Source organism: Lepidothrix coronata, unplaced genomic scaffold (assembly GCF_001604755.1).
Source record: "Lepidothrix coronata isolate B3197 unplaced genomic scaffold, Lepidothrix_coronata-1.0 Scaffold9, whole genome shotgun sequence".
Taxonomy (NCBI): Eukaryota; Metazoa; Chordata; class Aves; order Passeriformes; family Pipridae; genus Lepidothrix; species Lepidothrix coronata.
This window is the reverse complement of record NW_016690189.1, coordinates 2,747,871-2,764,838: the sequence shown is the minus strand read 5'-3', so window position 1 is coordinate 2,764,838 and position 16,968 is coordinate 2,747,871. Positions and strand designations below refer to the sequence as shown.

General features: G+C 38.6%; 1 protein-coding gene across 3 annotated transcripts in view; it reads left to right on the top strand.

The window, feature by feature from the left end:
* LIN7A (lin-7 homolog A, crumbs cell polarity complex component) overlaps positions 1-8,385 on the top strand; it is a 48,962-nt gene extending 40,577 nt beyond the window's left edge. Inside the window, exons 5-7 of one of the 3 annotated variants that reach the window (XM_017804567.1) lie at positions 4,344-4,388; positions 4,530-4,693; positions 6,272-8,385. In XM_017804567.1, coding sequence (XP_017660056.1) covers positions 4,344-4,388; positions 4,530-4,693; positions 6,272-6,314 — 252 coding nt within the window. In that variant the 3' untranslated portion in view covers positions 6,315-8,385. Of the gene's footprint in view, positions 1-4,343; positions 4,389-4,484; positions 4,698-6,271 lie in introns of all 3 variants that reach the window. The other 2 variants (XM_017804568.1, XM_017804569.1) reach the window with 2 other exon arrangements.
* Positions 8,386-16,968: the final 8,583 nt, after the last annotated feature.

The window sequence follows — 16,968 nt, the reverse complement described above, 5'->3', positions numbered from 1 at the left end:
TGGGATGGGACATCCACAACTTCTCTGGGAAACCTATTCCATTGCCTCACCATCTTCACAGTAATGAGCAACTTTTCAAAAACCAATTTTGGGCTGAATTAAACCCAAATATAATTCCTAAAAAGGCAAACATTATAGAAGTGATTATTTGTTTGCAGACAGCTTGAGACAGGACAAAAAAGATCTAAGTTAGCGTTGTTCACTGGGACTGATTCACTCTGTGCTTCTCTTAATTTAGGTGGAGAAAAGCAAATAATATACAGTATGTACAATAGAACAGACAGCTCTACAGTGGAACATGAGTATCTGTAACTTGTTTGTGCTCAGGCATTGATGGTTATCCAACTTCATAATTATCAACATAAAATTAGAGCTGTGTGTTCAGAATCCAGATTTGTTATCTGAGCGTGACTGAGATGACTGTTCCTTGAGCTGTTTCAATGTATGTTAAAAAATAGTGTTTTCTCATTATACTGGGGATTTTGTTACATGCTTTTGTCCCACATCCCTTAAAAATAAAGGAAATTGAAAGCAGTAAGCCCTGCAGATGGCTCAGCAAAGGCACTTGCTGATGCCTCTTCATATCTGGCAAAGATTCTGCATTCATCAGATACCTTGTGTGAGTCAGAGGAAGGATGCAAAATAGATTTATAATGGCTAATTTGTCACCCAAGTATTTCTTTAGAGATACCTAATAGAAATATTCTTCTCAGTCTCTCAACTTGTGGGCTAACAGATTTTCTTTTTTGTCTGCAAGAAAGTGGGATTTTATTCTTCTAGATTTATAACAAGTCTGTGAACCAGGATACAGTAATTGTTGGTGTTTGCCTACACTATATCTGCAGTTCTTTCAGCTGTTCTTGTCTCTACAGTATTTTGCATTCCTCTCTTTGATGCAATCTGCCGATGCAATAATGAAAATAAAAGAGTAAATATATATAATTAAAAAATTACATATTAAGTAAATATATGTATTCCAAAACAATTTTATTCAATCCCATGTTTGGTGGGTGGCTCTAAAGTAACATGAGTGTCAGATCCTTGCAATGTCCCCAACCAGCATAATGTAGTCAGCAAAGTACCTTATACAGGAATGACTGATACCAGCAGGAGTCCTTTGCCAGCACAGCCTCAGAGGTTTGCAGAAGTGGAAGAATTCAAACAGCAAAACAACTTCCTTTGCCCTTTCCTTTCCCACACTCCAAGGGACTCTGCTATGTCACTTGTGCAGCTCTGTTATGCAGGGTTTTTAATGCCTTGAAAATAGGAGTGCAAGCGTCAATGAAGACATTGAGAATAAGTATAGCAATCACATAAATAGCAACTGAAAACTGTGGCTGTCAAGACCTGAGCGAGGTGTGTTCAGAGAGTAGTATTTGTTTTAGCAGTGCTATCTTTGCCTTTTTTATTTTACCCTCTTTGGTTATGGTTCAGAGCATTAGGCTTAATTCTGTACCATTACAATCCAAGTCAATGGGAGTTTTCCATTGACCTGGATAGCAACAAAGTCAGACCCTTCATTTCTAGTGAGAAAATACTGTCTGTAAACTGGAAGAACAAGGCCAGAGGCAAACAGGCGAGAAAACAGAGAATCATTAATTAAATGCAGTTTACTAGGTTGAACAAAGTATTAAAATACATCATCTTGTATTCTCCTACAGAACAATCACAATTGCTTATTGATGTCAGTTAGAACCATCATGTAGCTTGGGAGCTTACAATGTTTGTTCACAGCCTGTTCTAAGTTCCTGCTGTTGCACAGCAAAACCAATCACACCACCACTGAATACACTGTTGTTTCCTCTGAATGTCCATGCCAGGCCATACTGACCACGATTTACAAGCAAAAAATGAAATACAGAACAAAGCCAAATTTTGTACGGTTTCTCTTAAGGCGAGACCTGTATTTACAAAAGCCAGTATCAGAGCCAGTCACAAAGAATGTGCTTATTATAAAAGAGAGCTAGTTACAGCATGAGTTAGTTATGATCATGTCTTCTAACACTGTTGAAGAGTTATGGGCTAGGGGATGTGGGGAAGAGGTTTTCATTTGTATCTGTGACTTGTTCATTACAGCAGTTTTACAAAACACTGTGTTCATCTATAGCTTTTTATTTTGGCTCTCTTTAGAGCACTAGACACATTAACTGTTTCTTACGCACAACAATTTCCTTTTTTTTCCAAATATTTATAAGGAAACAACTTCTTTCTCCAAATTAGTTTTTCAGTAGCAGTGCTTGTACAGCTGATTTTTCCCAATTTCTAACAAATCTGGTCATCACAGATCATGAATTTTCTTTAAGATCTTTGGCCCTACTGGAGGACTTTCATGAACATACAGTTCAAAATTTGTATTTTGAAGTATTTTTTTGAAGGTTTTCTCTGCTTCTGGTAATTGTTGCAACACCTGAAATGACATTCATTATTTCTCTGATGCATTGATGTTTTCAAAGCATCTTAAAATTTCTGTAGAAACTTGAGTCCAGTCAGTTGACTCAGACATGGGTTTGAGTCAAATATATTATTTGTATTAATATATTGAAAGATATTTAACAGGAGAAGGAAGATAACTAGCAAGGCAATAAGCTGGAATTGTTTATATTATCTATGTAGAAGCATTTGTATCTGCTTTTTGAAACTTTTGAATCATTATTTTTAGCTCTTATTGTGCCACAGCAGAAGTAGTTCTTATTCACTGTTCTTGCACAATACTACTCAGTCAAATAGGAGAGATGAAAATAGAAAGAGTTTTCTTCTGGCAGTTGCTATAACAAGTTATTCTTTTTGCATGAATTGAACTTCAAATATTTTGAATGCTGCTGCTTCTCCTTGGAAGTCCAGAAGCCTATGGGTATAGGTCCACTTTAAATAGCATGGTATACATAAGAGTTTTAAAACACGGCAGGTGGTAAAACTTTGATTTATTTTAAGTGGAAAGAAAATTACTTATTTTTAGATAGTCTAAAATCCATGCGAAGATCTCAGATGTGCAGGCTGTTGGGGTTTTTTTCTGTGCAGAAATACTTTTGTTTTTTGGAATATATCATACAACACATGTGGACAATCATACACCATTAAAAATTTCCCTCCTTTTTTTTTACTGTGTGGAGCAATCCACATGCCTGAAAAGCACTCCATTTAGTCCACTTAATAGTAGAAATTGAACACTCTTTTCACAGCTGGGTCACATCCCTGTTTTGGAAATATACTGTTTCAAACAACATTAGCGTAGAAATCAGAACTTAAGCCCCTTTGGGAATACTTTTGATTTCACGGCAGATATCATTTTACTATAAAACATTTTCTGGAAAGGGAGGAAAAATACATATTCCTTTAGCAAGAGCTTGTAATGTTTCAGTTGTTTTTCAGTTTGATTGCTTACAACTAACTAGATAAAGACTAGTTTATTTCCAACAGAGAAACCATATCACATAAATGTTAAACGTGAACAATGCCATTAACTTCCTAAGACACGTGTTGTCCTGGGGAGCAGCAGGCATCCTCCTCCACGTACAGCTCAGCAACTTGGAAAGAGAAGGCTCCAGGGAGACCTCTGGGCAGCCTTTCAGTACCTAACAGGGCCTACAAAGGAGCTGGAGAGGGACTTTTACAAGGCCATGTAGCGATAAGACAAGAGGGAATGGCTTCAAACTGAAAGAGGGTAGATGTAGATTTAGATTAAATATTAGGAAGAAATTCCTTACTGTGAGGGTGGTGAGGCACTGGAATAGGTTGCCCAAAGAAGTTGTGGATGCCCTATCCCTGGAAGTGCTCAAGGCCAGGTTGGATGGAGCTCTGAGCAACCTGGTCCAGTAGAAGGTATCCCCCTGTGGCAAGGTGGTTGGAACTAGATGATCTTAAAGGTCCATTCCAACCCAAACCATTTGATGATGATGACTATTTAATCATCACATGTCATTCCCTGTATGATCCAAGCAGGGACAGGGCATAAGAAAGGAACTGCTGTTTCAATCTCTCAATTTCTTCATTTCTTACCAACATTTAAGTAGGATTTTATTTTTGTACCTTGCAAACAATTTGTTTGGGGTTTTCGACATTATTTTTGTGTGCAAAAAGCTTGTTGAATATCTCCCCTCAATTTCACACAGATCAGAAATTAGATTTGTAATTGTAACCTAAAACAGATTTAGGTTATTTTAAATATAAAAATTAAGACATCCCCAGCAATGCATAGGTCTCACTTAACACTTTCTTTTAATGGTCCCTTGAAAAATGTCAGGTGTGGAAACTTCTTAAAACTTAACAGCCTTTCCGTATGAAGAAGACACAGCTTTAGATCAAAGTACCATTTTCATTATTAAATCTTTTCTCCGTGCTCCCAGAGTGTGGAAGGAGAACACCACGAGAAGGCGGTGGAGCTGCTGAAGGGGGTGAAGGGTTTTGGGGTCCCGGTGGTTGTTCTGGATGGGGTTTTTTTGGGGTCTGGGTGTTTTTGGGGGTCCCAGTTGTGTTTTTGGGGTCAGAGCGTGGAGGGGGAGCAGCACGAGCGGGCGGTGGAGCTGCTGAAGGCAGCTAAGGACAGCGTCAAGCTGGTGGTACGCTACACTCCCAAGGTGCTGGAGGAGATGGAGGCTCGCTTCGAAAAACTGAGAACAGCCCGGCGCCGACAACAGCAGCAATTGCTCATTCAGCAGCAGCAACAGCAGCAAACTACACAGCAAAACCATATGTCGTAGGTGAGAGGATTCATTGGTCTTCCTTAAAGTCCGCTGACAGCACCCTGACACAGCCTGGGCCAGCTGCTCCCAGGCATCCAGGGGTCTGTCAGCACAGCGTCTGACAGCAGGGCCCATCCCAGCCCCAGACAGGAGCAGGGTAGCCATAGGCCCAGGCTGCCTGGGGATGGGGACAGACTGGGCCATGATCCCACAGGTAGTCCAGCTCAGTGGGACCCCATGGCTGGGTGGGGTAGGGCTATGGGGAGCTGGAGACTGGCCCTGCTGGAGCATTGCTGGGGCAGGGGATGATGGCCCTGGGGGCTGACATAAGGTCCTGGGCTGTGGACAGGGTGGGAGAAGCCCCAGGGCGGGACAGTCAGGAAGCTGGAGGTACCCTTGGGGACCCAGCAAGCACTTATCTGCAGTCAGGATGAGGACAGCTTATTTGATGCATTGCCACATGGTTTATCCCATTAAAAATACATTTTGAAAATAGGTTAAAGGCACTAGCAAATTCTGGAGCCAATTTCAAACTAATAACCCTGAGATCAATATCCACTGTGCAGCTCTGGCTTATCTGCAAGCAAAAGAAGTCTGTAATTCCTAGGAACATTTTTTGCATTAAAAACCAGAGCATTTATGACAAGTAAAAATATGCCACCAGATTTAGACACAGTTCAATGCATTTTCAGCTAATCAGTTGCCACTCTGAAACAGAACATCTGGATTTGCTGGTGGTAGATGAAGAAAACTCTTCCTAGTCCCTTCCCTGCTACAGGGAACCCAAACTTCACTCTGTGGTTACTCTGCAGGGCACCTACAAGTGCTTACTTCTCATGTACAGGTTTGGTAGGAAGTATTTAGTTCACTCTTGACTGACATTCAATATTGGAAGAGCTTCCAAGAGGTTTGCAAGTTTCCCAGTGTAATCAAAACATCTGACATGTGAGGTTAAGAGATTCAGTTTTTCTGAAATCAGTGAAAGTTTTTGCCATTAATACATTTGTAGCTTTGCTCTATTTGCCTGAACAAAATCTAGTTGGAAGCATGTCCCAATGACTTACATTCCAACCCTCTACATCTCCCTCCACATCTCATATCTATTTGTTCCCAAAACAGGATGTTTGGACTAATGTGAGTCCAGAGGTGACTCAGAAAGTCCCCAGATGGTCAAAAGCTGAAGCTCATCATAATGATTTCATTGTTATTAATGTTAGCACTGACCTCTGCTGATATGTCTTGTAAACCCCCTGTCCTGTAATCACGAGAATTCCAGATTTGTGGATGCAAACAAAGGCTTTGAGTGGGTTCTGAATTCCACCTTAGGGCCTCCACTCAGACAGGAGGTATAAACAGTAGTATTTCAGTAGGGTTTCTGTGTAAAACAAGGCCATTGCAGGACATGGACATACACGTGAAGTTTTTAATTTTTTTCAGTTACCTAAATCTTTTCATTAGCAAGTAAGGTATTTTTACTGATTTTATTTTTTTTTTTTTAACTGGAAGGGAAGAAAGGCAAGGCAAAGAGAGCCAGCAGCTTAATTCCTCAATTCTTTGTGCTTGATGTGAGGAATGTGTTTCTTTAATTCTAGGTTATTCTCAAGGAAGAAAAAGCCTCAATCAAGAGTTCAGTAATCAAGCAACCAGAGCTGTACTTCAGTATTCCAGCAAAAGGAAACAACTATGTGAAACAGAATTCATCTGGAGAATATACAGTACAAGACTGATGTAGTTAAGTGAGCCATACAGAGGGTACCTTCATGATAAGGCTTTTCAGCACACAGCAGTCACAGATACCTATTACTGCTGTGACTATTCCTAATGAGAAAGCATGATTGGTAAACCCCATGAAACAGAGAAGTCCAGAGCTTCCAATAATTCTGTTTGATCTAATCTTGCACTCCTTACTCTGACAAATTTGCCAGTTGGCTTTCTTTAGTCACTGAAAATTTTGTTCAATGAGGTTAAGATTGGCTGCTTTTGAGGACAGGATCTTTCTCTACCATAGTTATCTCCAGAAATGTACATCTACATCAGTTCAAAATTTTGCCACAGACATCAAACTTATATATCACGCTTCATAACCACTTTGTACTATATATTGTAGAGCTGTTTTAACCTAACTTCCTGTTTATAATTTTCAAATTTCCCTCTGGAAATAGCAATTTACTATATTTATAAAGTATTCCATTTGTAGAAGCAATTGGCTTTTTACTCTTGGTGTTTCCATATATTTTATTATACATCAACAGAGTGAGAAAGTTTTAGGTCAGCTTTAATTTTATTAGTAGTAAAGTTAGGGAAGCCTAGAACTGTATTTTTAAACTTAGGTATTGCTTGTATCTATTATAGTTACTATTCAGAAATCTATAACTGGATATATTATATATTTATTCCATAAAATATATATTGTCTGAATGTACCTTTTAGAGAAGTAGGGTCTTTGCTTAGCATGTATTGCAAATGTGGTAAGCTAATGTTAGCAAAAGACCAAGCTTTGTTAGGCAGATATTACTGTGATTGCATAATCTCTGCATTTCTGTATTTTTTAATTTATTTTCTGGTCTAATGTTAATGTATTTTAGAGAGGAGGAAGTGTAAGTTGTTTCTTTTAAGACTCACACATTATCATTTAAATCAATTTGAAATTAGAGTTCTTTTTTTTTTAATTAAACCAAATTGGAATGTGCAAAGAAAATCTATAACTAAGTTCTTAAGTTTACATGTCTGCTTTTCCAAAGAAGATAGTCAAAGCTGGAAGGCTATAGATGTCATCTACTTTCAAGAAAATAAGAAAATGGGCCCCCAAATCCTGAAAAAAAATATAAGCATTTTCACATGCCTTCTGTGCTTCATTAGAAAAGACTGGGGGGAAAAAGGAGCTTAGGGGAGAACCCTACAGTCCTTGCATGTTGAAAACTCCAGCTGATGTCAGTGAAAGTTCAGTAATGAGAGGAATGTAGAAATAGTCAAAACCAGTGTTCTGGTTGAGAACTTGGAACAAAGTCAGAAACAATTAGTATTTTGAAGGATCTATTCTCAAACAGAGAAAGACAAAGGAAAACAGGGGAAATTGGCAGTATCATAGCATATGTTAGAAACCAAATGCAGGCTAGCCAAAAGTCTTGACAGTATTTGATTAGTGTAAGTAGCCATTAAAAGGAAATTACTGTATTTTTAAAACCAAACAGCATGGATTCATCTCGAGAAGCTTCTTTTTATACCGAGAAGTAATTCTATCCAGTAGTCATCAGTGACAATATCAATTAAGACAGTGGAGTTTGAGAACTATCAGAGCTGAAGATGAAATATATTGTATTGTGCTCTGCACAGTGTCTTTTTATACTTAATAAAATTGTATGTACCTATTTTAAAACTGTATTCTCAAACAGACGTTGCTATTAATATTGACAGTATATAAATTGTTATTATGACTGCATATAACTGTTCTGTATCTCATCAGTATGATTTGAATTACACTGATAGCTGCATTTTCAGAGACCAAGTATTCAGATTTAGTTAGCCCACTGTACTGCATTTTTCCAAACTGCCTCTCCACCTCTTCCCCTCCTCTTCTTCAAACAATTTGAGTGGAATGTGCTGATTAATAAATTTCAATAATAGACTGTCATTCATATAAAGAAGCATATCAAATTCATTTTCATATATTATTATTCAATAAATTATTTATACACACTAAAATTAACATTCTAGTCTTTGCCAACATTTAACAATAAGATAAAAGAAAAATATAAGTGAAATCTAACTGTCAATGAATTTGAAATGGAAACAGGAAGAAATAACTTACTATCACTTTTCATGCCCCTTACTGATCAATAAAACATAGCCACTTAATCACGGAATAATCTCTGTCCCTAAACCTATCACATGCATTTGCTTGTAGACAGTATTTTCATTTGTGATTTAAATGTCTTTGGTCTGGATGCAGTAAGGCACTTCCACACGTGCATTGCTGAATTAGTACCCAGAAGACATGCAGGGAGGACAACACTTTCCACATTCAGGCCTGCAGGTATTTGTGCATTGTGTTTTAACTGGCATTTGCTGTTCCACTACACTGAATTAATATTCTTTCAGTGAATTTAGTAAGTTTTATTGCCCATATTTACCTTTGGGGCTCTCTCATGTTTCTCTGCACTGGCAGCAGACTGAGGTAGGAGATCCAAGAAGCCTTTTCTGTCTTTTTATTACAGTAACCAAAGGAGTGTTTACACACTCTTGCATCATGTTCCCTTATGCCAGAGATTCAGATGCAATATCTAATGATAACAGAGAATGCAGAGTTAGTGGCATTTACTTAGAGAAGTTGATGGCTCTGCTGTGCTAGCCCTAGTTTTTTTGTTTGTGTCATTTGATCTGACTGGCACTTTATAGGGCGTTGAAGGGTTCCATAGTCCTTGATAAGTGAAAAGCTCACCAGTTTGTATTTTTGTCTTTTTCTTCTACAGTGAAAAATCATAGATGGAAGGTCAATGAATGCCCATGAGTGAGAGAAATGATGTAAAAATCTACCTGCAGTTCCCTCGTGAATAATACTACAGATCTCACAGACCTATACGTTGTACCTTGTGCATGTATTTATCACAGCCAGGCTCCCAGTATGACTTAGGAACCTTTGGGAACTGTTGCAGAAGGCTCGAAATTATATGCCTCATTTGCACTAGAAGAAACTGTTTATTCATGTACTAACTTTAGGGATTTTAGAGTTTTAAGTGAAATTAGGATCTTGTGAGCAAACCAAGTTCCTAGAATAAAAAAAAAGCGCTAAACAAGAAGGGGAGTGGGTTTGCCTGTGTTTGAAATAAAACAGGATTTTAAGCATAATTTTAAGCCTAAACCAGAATGTATTATGTTCACAGAAGATATATTTTATTACAGGTTGAACGCCTGTTTCAGAAAGTAGCAATTCTGTCTGAATCGTTCTGCAAAAGAAAACCAACCAATCTCCTAATGCAGAACTGTGTCTACAGGTGCTTAGGGGACACTTCCATGTGTAAGCAGTGGATTATTATCTAGAAGTAGTACTGTCCTTGCATAAGTATTAGTGAGACCATTTCCATAGCCAGCATTCAATAAAATAAAACAAGTTTCAAACCAAGAGAGTATTCTGGGTCAGTTTGCAGGAATGTGCTGCCTGCTGCAATAGATGTCTGATGAGAAATACAGCCCACTCACTGTGCTTACCCATGAAAAGGTCAGGATGAATTGGGGATGTGCTCAAACATCTTGCAAGTGGACCCACACTCACCCTGCTTGTCTGTGAAGCGAATGCAGTTCCTCTACCTTCAGTTGTCTAAAATAAAGCTGCAGAGTTTGCACTGATTGTTTCCAAAGTCAACAGAGAGAGGGATCCATCGAATAAGATTCAACCCACTTGTATCTGACATATATCTTTAAATAGGATAAGGCATCCTGTAAAAAAGTTTATAAGCAGAGCCACTGACTAAACAGCCTAAACTACTAGCTTGGAATAAGTAATGTCTTTGGGGGGATGGGAGAGAGGTTGCTGCTACACTCATACACAGCTTCAAAATAAGTAAATATCAAGCCTCCAGTGTTTGAATTCCCTAATGTTAGACCTCTACATGCATAGCTCAGATGAGTAAGAGGTTCTGGTTTGTAAGGAGGTTCCTGTTGTTACAGATATCTGTTCTGAAACATTCTAAGAAATGTAAGAGCTCAGCACAGATATTGTTAACAAAAAGCTTTGGTTGCAGTGCATACAGGAGAAGACTGTAACAAGCTTCATCCTGGGAAGGCTAACAGCAGAAGTCTGTACTGCCACCCACAGCGCTGGGCTAGTGTGTGTGCATTTTACAAAACCTGCAGCCAAAAAGATGAACTACTGCTTTTGATTTTAGGTTACAAACAGAGATACACAAAAATAAAGCCATCAAACTTGCAGCATAGGAATTTGCTATAACAAGAGTCATAGCAAAGCTTGACCAGTTCTGAAATCTAAAACCTGCAGTTATTTAGGATTAACAGATTAAAAGCAGATGTCTATAAGGAACAGCCAAAATCCAAGAGGAAGAAAAATGCCATAGGGGCTTAATCTCTGATCAGCCTTTAATTTACTTTCTTATAGTTAGTTTCACTCTTACCAACTCATCAACCACAAGGGAAGCTTATGATTCAGCAACTGCACTTATTTTTGTCAAAACCATAGAGAGCTGATAGGGTAGAGGAATACCTCTTCCTTTCCTTCCTCTCTCTGAGACTTGTGTGAAGCTGTCTGCTCCAAAAAGGTGATACCCAAACACATCCCAGTCCTACAGAGAATTTCTTAATTAGTCATATTACAGTTTCTCCCCACTAGCAATTCTCAATGTGTTTCCTCGAAGTGAGCATGTTTTATAGATTCACAAATTCATGTTTATTTTAAGGAAAAGTCTGTGTTAAGCCTGAAGCTGTAAATCTTGCCCAGCCTTTTTATTTTGACATCCCAAACCAGACCAACAGTTACACTTGTGATAATCTAGTTGGGAGCCTGCGATTAGCTTGTAAACTGGTCCAATATAAAACTAGATCCCAGGATTTGCTTCTCTAGCATTTCTGTTGAAACAATAGACAATCTAGACCTACTTGAAAGCATTACACCATGAATTCACACATATGCAGTAGGTCAGAGTCACTGTGCACACACTGAGCACCNGATTAGCTTGTAAACTGGTCCAATATAAAACTAGATCCCAGGATTTGCTTCTCTAGCATTTCTGTTGAAATTGAAGAAATGTAAAAGACAAACATGAAGTACAACTTCTGAAGTACAGAGAGTAGCCAGGACAGCACTACAGAAAGGGGAAGATACTTGGGATTTTTCGCTCATACATGAAAACTTCTCTAGGAATACAGAATATTATTTTTATCTATACAAGTTACTTTTCTATGTTGGGAGGAACATGTCTCTGAAACCATATCTCTAATAACAGATTTGGAAAGAGCAAGACAAGATGCTTATCTAAAACAGCATGGGAAAAATTCAGGGTATGTTAAGGTAACCATGAACAATTTGGTGGGTAAGGATGGGCCCAAGTCAGATGAGAGTAACTCAGAGATACTTCTCCAGTGATCTCTCTCCTATCCCTCCACTTCTCTGACCTGCAAATTCCCTTAGACAAGAGCCCAAATATCACCACAAAGCTGTTCCAACTCTCAGTATTCCCCTACCCTTCTTTCCATGCAAGTTATTTCTGAGCTGAGCAGTGACCCTTTTTGATCCCTTGCAATCTCCTCAGCCAGGTGTGGCATTTAGATTTTGCCATATCTACCTCCTGAACTGCTCTGCTCTTCACTTGCATGCCCTATCCAGTAGCTGCCCTCTCATGGCCACCATTGTCAGCTGTCTTACTTGCCCTACACAAAATAATTTTGCTAGTCCTGAAGGAAAAAATACATTAAGGAGGTAGAAAAATGGTAGATAAATCTTGAAAAACTTTTTTCAGGATACACCAGTAATGTCTCTTCTTTCCTGAGTCAACCCCTTTTCAGCAGATGATTTTTACCTCCCTCCTGATAAAGCACTCTGCAATGACACTGACTGTGGAACAGCCATACACCCTTCTCTTGCTGAAACAATAGACAATCTAGACCTACTTGAAAGCATTACACCATGAATTCACACATATGCAGTAGGTCAGAGTCACTGTGCACACACTGAGCACCTGATGATGAAAGGTGATGAAAATCCAGCATTCTGGCATGTCTGTTTGGAATTTCAGAGGTGGAAATGTGGAATCAATTTCTGGCAATGTCCTAACATTGAGTCAGAAGCTTCAGCCATCCAGTCTGAAAGTGTTTGTATTATTAAAAGACATCCAGGAACCAATATTTCATTTGTTTTGAAATTCTATTTCAAAGTGAGTTTTCAACAGTAAACAATGAGAAAGCAAGACCCTTTTTTAAACTCCTGGGGATCAAACATGCAGCGCATTATTAATTTCTGTACTAACTTCATGCTTCAGATGCAGAACTTCCACAGCACCACCTTTCAAGCCTAGGCTTTGTGCATGTTGTACTTATCTTGTCTGTACTATCAATATCTTTCTGTCAAGAAAGAAATTAAACTATTTACCATTGTGCCTTAGTACCCCTAAACGAAAACATAAACTTGACTGCTTACTTGAAGGGGGTTTAAGCAGTAATTAACTGAGACTAGAGTTTAAGTGCTGACTAGGTCTTCTGAAGCAATATTTGTCTCCACTGTTCTATATTGCAGTATATCACGTTTACTGCTCCGTTGTATGAATATATCTGTGTGTCCTTAACTACACTCGACTACATTCAGTGGGCAGTGCCACGGTGCAGCTCGCAGTTGAATAAATAAGCTAAGGGAGACGCCTAGTGTAAAATGATGCTCATGGCACCTTTAGCGGCTCGTTCCGGTGTCACTGCTGCGGGCTTCTTTTCTGCCAGCGTTAAAAAACTACACAGAGATATATATACAGCATTCATTGAACATATATGCACACATTTTACAGTGAATGGACAGTTTGGAAAACTGAACTCCATTTAACGTGCAATAACACCACATAAGTGAATACTCTGTGTGCTAAGGATGGCAAATAGCAATGGGATTACAGCAATAGAAGCAATATTCTTACCCGGATAATAATTCTAGGATTAATGTAAATATTGCTTAATATGGTTAGTGGACTGCACAGAGTCAGGTTCTGATCACACTGCACCTGCCGTTGCTGCTGCTGAAGATTATACATGTGCTGATGAAAAAAATAACCCAAAGCACCATTAGGCAAGTGTATCATCCACAGTGAAGTAAAGGAAAGATGAAGCACATCATGCCTTGCTGAAGGGAGCCATGTGAACCAGGTGCAGTAACAAAGGGGTGCAAGTCACGAATCTCACACTGCAGCAGGTGCTCTGCTTTTGAGGGGGACTTGTCAAAGCCATCGAATTGGGTTTCCCTTGTAGCTGTGATTTTCTCAAAGATAACAGTCTGTACCACGGCCTGGCACTACCTTCCTCAGAGGGACACCCAAACAGAGTCCTGGATCATTAGATCCAGGTATATCTATGGATTAGCTTTAGAGGCATTTTATTTCTCCCTCTGTAAATACTATAATTTTTTCTTCTTTCTCCACAAGCTCTAATCAAGACTTTGATCTTTATCGGAAGTATGTGGGTATTTAGTTTCTTTTTTTTTCATCAGGAAAAACAATCTGGGAGCTACATTTTATACACCACAGCTTATATTCTCAGGCAGCTTCCTCTCTGAAGGCCCTGTGAGAAGGCAACACCCCCAAAAGGCACAAGCTTGACATACAGGAAGCCTCAGAAAACTGGCACCAGTGTCTGGAAGAGAGGCTAGAGGAAAGCAGCCAGATGAAGAAACAGTCCTACCTTCAGCAAGCTCTGACAGCATTCACTGTCTGTTAAGGGCCAAATCTCCTGTTCAGTTTTCCTGTTCTGAGTATGGTGCTTAATAACAGCCCAAATTCTCCATTTCTGTTAGAAACCCACATACTCTGATAAGGGTTACAATTTTGGGCCAAGAGGGGTAGGTAACAGGAGACCTCTGCTCATCCTGAATTGTCTGATATGACTACATAACTGTTTGCCAAATTTAAAGTCAAAGACTTTAAAGCTAAGTAAGAAAAAAACCGTATTTTGTCAAAATCTATGTTGATTGGTTCAAATAATAATCTCCTGACATCTGTAAAGAAGTCATCCATTGAGGTTGGTATGGCTGAGACTGGTTTCTTCTCTGTGTCCTTGGGTAATTCTAGGATGACTATTTTAAATCTGAATGGAACAAGGATGTGAGAATTAAGTCATTGACTCTAATGGAAGTGCAAGTGATTTTCATGAGATACAAAAGTTTCCAACCAGATTTTTTTCTGAATTAATGAACCCTCAGCAGTGGTCTGCATTAGAATTAGTACACCTCCAAAGCATGTTTTAGAAGCAGTCATCTTGCCTTTATTAAATTATTCAGCTCAGCTACTCAGGTGTAATACTGATCTGGCTTACTAAGGAGATGAATGCAATCTTAAAGCAAATTTGTTCTGTAAGACAAGAGTCAAAAACTGACAATCTTCAAAGCTAGAGAAAAAATAGGAACAAAAAAGAGAAACGTTCCTACTGTCAAATGAGATGAAGATTTGACAGATTTTTCTGACTTTAAGATTAACTGTTGAAGCGGCTGAAGTGACTCAAAAGTCAGTCAGAACATCTGACATTTTTTCAGAGGCCAGTGTCAGCGAAGGTGCAATTAATTGCAGCTAACATCTCTCTGCAGCTGTTGGAGGGAAAAATTATCTCCAAGGAGTGATTCACCTCATTTGTGTAATGGTTACTGACACAACATAATTTTTTTTTCCAGAGAAGGCAGCAGAAGAATTTTCTCATCATGCTCCTCCATTCCCCTCCCCTCTGCCTTGCCACCCTTTGTTCCCACACCAGCTTTAACAGGTTTCTCATTCAGCTGGTGAAGCAGCATAAAACCCTTCTCTCACCTGTCCCATAGAAAGCACTGTGGTTTCTTGGTTTGTCTGTAGGAGCATCCTATTTGTCACTGAAGAAAATATATTGGGTAATAATATCTCTTCCATCTCATAGTATTAATAAATAGGAAATGCCTCTTTTTTCCATTCACTACAGAGGAAACCTAGATGAATAGATTAGATAGGAAGCCTAAATTTTAGATGCTACAGAATGCAACATTCTAGCTCTAGACGAGCACAAAAACATTTACCACCAGAACAGTAACTGCCAAGGATTAGTGCACAGAAGCCAAGCAAACTCTGACTATATGAAGTAGTAGGCAGTAACTGAGACAAAGAATTATGTCTGCATATCTCTGCAACATAGAGACAATATTGAATGAACAACTGCTAGGATGTAATTCTAGGAAATTGCATGCTACCTGGCCATAAAACCATCTGGTGATACGTATTTTGTTTGTTTCAAGATAACAGACCACTAAAGATCAGAGGGATCACACCAGCTGAAACCAGAACTGAGAACCTTGTAACCCAACTCTGAAGAGCAGAAGGTGGGGCAAGCATTGCCATGAGCTCTCCCCCATAACTCACTTCCAGGAACTTGAGCTTCCTCAGAAGAGTCTTGAACCAAGAATCAGGTGTAATTGTATTTAGTATCCCTTGATGAATTTCACTTACAAGAATTTTTCTAGGGGCTTTTTGAAGTATTCAGCAACCACTCATCCTGCAGCAGAGTTTCGCAGTTTACTCACGCGTGGTGCAAAGAACCATTTATTTTTGTTTTGAACTTATTATTTTACATTTTCTTTTAAATTAATTTGGTGCCCCCAGGTGGCTCTATCGGGATAGACCTTTTCATGCCATTCATGGCTTTTATCATGCCTTTATCTTTTCTCTAGATATTTTAATATAGAAATGCATCTTCCTTGAGTCATCAGTCTTCTGATGCTGTATAAATGGTAAGAATTAAAAATAAAACAGAATTCCTAGGTTACTGTGCAACTTACACTCCCTTTAGAGAAGTCATTTAGGAATCTTTGATCACATTTGCTTCCTTGCCATGAATCTTTTAATATTCTACTACAGAAATCTTCAGATGGGGGTACTAGAAGACCCTTTATAGTCTGAGTGCACACTGAGATTTGCATAAGAGCATAGTGTTATTTTCTCATTGCTCATTATCTCTTTCTCTATTACACCTAATATCATTTATTATAACTTTCAGATCTCATTCCTGAGTGACAGCAGGCAAGATAACCCACAATTTTATATGTGAAGTTAGCAGCGTTTTTCCCTGTGTGCATAATTTTCATCTGCCATTTTAAAAGCCAGTCACTGAATCCCATGGAGTCCTTCTGCAGTTCTTACAGACAGTCCGGATTTATTATTTACTATCCTGATTTATTAATATCAATAAGCTTTTTCTCTTTTCCAGTCACATCTCTTTTCCAAATCACTTAGAATATGTTATATTTCACTCATGACTTCACTGTGAAAACTAACCTTTTACTTCAAAATCCACTTTTCTAACTTCCTCCAATTATTTATCCAAGCAAAAGGAATGACAGGAATTCTATATAATTTTGATTACTTATAAAAAGTGTTATTTTTTTAAGCTATTTATTTACTAATCTTAAATTGCTAAAGAGTACTTTCCAACTGTAGTAGAATTTGAGGGTTTATATAACAAGATGGTTAGGGTTTTTTTTATTTACCTCTTCCCTCCTCCAGAGAAATTTCACATCCCCTCTCAAATTCGAGAGCTTCTGGTAAAGGGGGTTCAGATAGTTTAGTCAAGGCAGATC